This window comes from Austrofundulus limnaeus, unplaced genomic scaffold (assembly GCF_001266775.1).
Source record: "Austrofundulus limnaeus strain Quisiro unplaced genomic scaffold, Austrofundulus_limnaeus-1.0 Scaffold412, whole genome shotgun sequence".
Lineage (NCBI taxonomy): Eukaryota > Metazoa > Chordata > Actinopteri > Cyprinodontiformes > Rivulidae > Austrofundulus > Austrofundulus limnaeus.
This window is the reverse complement of record NW_013952814.1, coordinates 274,795-278,489: the sequence shown is the minus strand read 5'-3', so window position 1 is coordinate 278,489 and position 3,695 is coordinate 274,795. Positions and strand designations below refer to the sequence as shown.

General features: G+C 41.7%; 1 protein-coding gene across 1 annotated transcript in view; it reads left to right on the top strand.

The window, feature by feature from the left end:
- fzd3a (frizzled class receptor 3a) overlaps window positions 1-2,372 on the top strand; it is a gene marked incomplete at its 5' end in the record, with an annotated part of 53,783 nt that extends 51,411 nt beyond the window's left edge. Inside the window, 2 exon segments of the mRNA XM_014024189.1 lie at window positions 1,327-1,584; window positions 1,660-2,372. Of these exon segments, the coding sequence (XP_013879643.1) occupies window positions 1,327-1,584; window positions 1,660-1,912 (511 nt within the window). The 3' untranslated portion in view covers window positions 1,913-2,372.
- Window positions 2,373-3,695: the final 1,323 nt, after the last annotated feature.

Sequence of the window (3,695 nt, the reverse complement as noted above, 5' to 3'; positions counted from 1 at the left end):
ATGTAGCGCATGTCTAATAGTTAAAAACATGGATGAAATAAGAAATATGAAACAAATAAAATAAAATACATACAAAGCAGAACGCAGCTAAATGTATCCAAAGTATGTCTATGTAATGTTAGAATTTCTGAGACAATGAAATTTTATTTTTTTTTTGGTAAGAGGTTTTTATTTAATAGAATTTTTGGACCAAAAATATCGCAATACAGTATATCACCTTGTTTACAGTATCGCAATATATCGGGATATATCGTATCGTGACCCCTCTGTCATGATATGTATCGTATCCCCAAAGTCTTGCCAATACACAGCCCTACTAGACAGGAAGCTTAACTGGAAAAAACATGTAAATGAAAAGTGTAAGAAGGCAGCAATGTGCCTACACCAGTGCTGTAGAATTGCAGGTAGTCTTTGGGGTGCTACCCCAAAGGTTATCAGGTGGATCTACACGGCCATAGTCCACCCCATGCTATGGGTTCGAGTTCAAGTTGGGGTGGCAAGAGTGATGCTCACGCATGTGCAACGAATGGCCTGCCTGAGCATCACAGGTTCCATTAGTTCAACACCCACGGCAGCCGTGGAAGTCCTACTGGACCAGGCTCCACTAGATTTACATGTTTTAGGTGAGGCCACATCCAGTGCAGTAAGGCTACGCCAGTCTGGTAGGTGGAAAAACCTGACTCGCAGTACACAAGAATCTGGGACTGGGCAGTTGCTGCTRTTCCAGTAAATGCAGGACCTGGAGACAGAATGGTCTTCCCAACCCTGGTTCTCAAGGACTCCCGTCCTGCATGTTTAGATGTTTCCTTGATTTGACACACCTGGTTTGAATGAATGAGTGATTAACAATCTTCTGAAGACCTGCTGAATAGCAGGGAAAAAACCTAAAACATGCCGGATAGGGGTCCATGAAGACCAGGGTTGGGAACCACTGACTTAGACCATGACTAAATCATCCAGTCAGTCTGACAGATGATTTCTATTTTATTTTTTTTACCATTGTTTAACCAGGCAAATCCCACTGAGATCGTGGATCTCTTTATCAAGGGAGGCCTAGGCCTGAAGACAACCTATTGTACATGTTTTATAAGTGGCCATGAAGAAGATGCCTCATAGTTCAAAGCTCTGAGCAGGAGGACAGATGTTGTCCTGCAGTGGGTCACTGCTGTGTGAGGCTGGTTGATGTCCTTCTCACCCCCTCCTCTCCAAACTCAGAGCATTAACCTCCTGTCCCACTGCCTGTTCCACCCACTCCTCATCCTCTTCTACTGCACCCACCTCTCCATCCCCACCTACACTGCCCCTCTCCTCCTCCCCCTGCTGCAGTGGAATGGTCAACGGGAGTCGACAGGTGCTCCAGGAGCCAGACTTTGCCCAGTTGCTGTACAGAGACCCCAACACGCCCATCGTTAGGAAGTCCAGAGGGACGTCCACACAGGGGACCTCCACCCATGCCTCCTCCACCCACCTGGCCATGCTGGACGAGCCTCCCAGTAACAGCACCAGCCGAGCTGGCTCCATCCGCAGTGCACRCTCCAAGATGAGCAGCTACCACGGCAGCCTGCACCGCTCCAGAGACAGCAGGTGGGGGTGGTGTCTCAAGATTACGTGTAAAACTCTGTCTGTCCTGAATYTCATTCTGGTTGTTTGTCATCACAGACACGCAGACTCCAGTTTCCGGGGAGGAGATGAGCGGCCACCTTACGGGAGCATGCCTCGCCTCAGTGACCAGTCCAGACTTTGCAGCACCAACCGACTGGACTGCCTGTCAAGGCACAACTCCACTCTAAGATTGGAGAACCAATCACGGCACAGCAGCATCAAAGACCTGAGCACCGTAGCTCAAGCAGTCCTCAGTGTCCCTGGAAACGGTATCCACAGGATGACGGAGGAGGACGGAGCTGCAGCCTGAACTAAAACTGACAGCAGGAAGGATCACTCAAACCTCTCTGCAGAAAACGAAGAGTGATGAGACGCTGAGGACCGGTGGCCGGTTCTGTGGACATTATAGAGATCCACTTTGTGATGCATTCAGAAACGAATTTGAATCTTTGCCTTAAAACGTTCCTCAGCTGAGTTGTCTGCTTAGCCCAAACCGAAGAACATAATATATGAAGGATGTTTAGTTTTAAAGATGAGGATTTGATGTTGGACCTAAACTGAGCCTGTCCAGAACAAAATGTGAACACTGACAAACTGCACTTCAGTTTTTTTTTTATTCAAAGATGAGACATCAGGTTTGTCCTCTTGCTTTTTTGTTTATACTTTGGAGAGTTGAAGTAGTTTTTCTTGTACATTTAGTGTCACACTTGTAAACCTTTATACCACTAAGATGTCTTCTTAGTTAATAAAAGTAAAGATTGAGAAAATGATTGGTTTTACGTTTTTTTTTTTTGTTTGGGAAAACAATATTCAATTAAATCCAATTTTTTTTTTGTTTTATTTTATTGGTTTCAAATATTTCAGTGACCTTTGCGTTTCTTTTCTGTCTCTAATGAAAGAGTACAGATTAGTCTGTGGATGATTCAGCTGATACCACACCAGGTTTTGTCTTGGAATTGAAGTTTCCTTGGGGGTCAGTTGGCTGTGGGCGTCCATCTTGAATTGGGTTGACTGAAATTAATCTGATCAGTTGTAGATATACAGCCAAAGATACATTTCTGAATGTTTCATTACAACTTGTCCAGTGGTTTCAGATATTTTGCTAACATCTCATATAAAAACTTTATTGTTTCACTTTGTGATGGTAAACAACCAATCTCATAGTTTTATCTACTTGTGCTTTAAAGATGTGTCAAACATGTATATTTTGTCTGATTGGTTCTTTGACCAAGAGACAGAAATCCTGGGTTCAGTTCGTCACTTGTCACTTGGGATTATTGAAGCCTGATCATATGACTGGTTGAACCTGTTTTATAGGACCGAGCTCAGATCACAGCAAAATACAACATCTGGAAAAAAAAAATATGATGGAACCTGGAGCTACTTCAATAACGCAACTGTGACTTTTTCTAGGTTTAATGTCAGAAGGTTGGAATGATTGTTTTATGGCATGACTGTGATTTATGTTTTTATACAAAAATTGAAACCTCTTAAGAGTGGTGATTCCATAACTTTTGCTAGGTGTAGTCAAATTGTAGTACTTTATCTTAAATGTGTTTATAGAATCTGTAATGTTAGATCAACATTGTCATGTAAAAACATGTTCATAGAAGTAAAGTTTATTTGTAATAAAAGTTGTCTTTTTTTGTTTTTGGCTAAAGATTGAATGACCACACAGTAGCACACGCGGTGTATTTATAACAGCCCTCCGCTTTATTGAAATACATCGGAGTCAGGTTAACATAATGAGTTCTCCACACAAGGGTGGCAGCCAGTTTCCATACGTTATCTTTTGTTTTGACCTTACACCTTAAATATTTTTGTGCAAAAAAAGGAATCTACATCATCTGTAGTGGGTTATCTCAGTAAAACGCCCAAACAGTCCAAAAAAATATATAATAAAATAAAACAAAAGAGTAAGTATAACAAACTTAAAGCAAAATGATTACATCTATAACATGCAAAACTGTACAAATTATTACAAAGCAATCCTAGAAAACAAAACGTGTAATGATATGAAAGCAAAAAGAATATGGAAGGTTCTGTAGATAAGACCTCACTGAAATGTCAAGGCGTTGCATTTGATTTTAGAT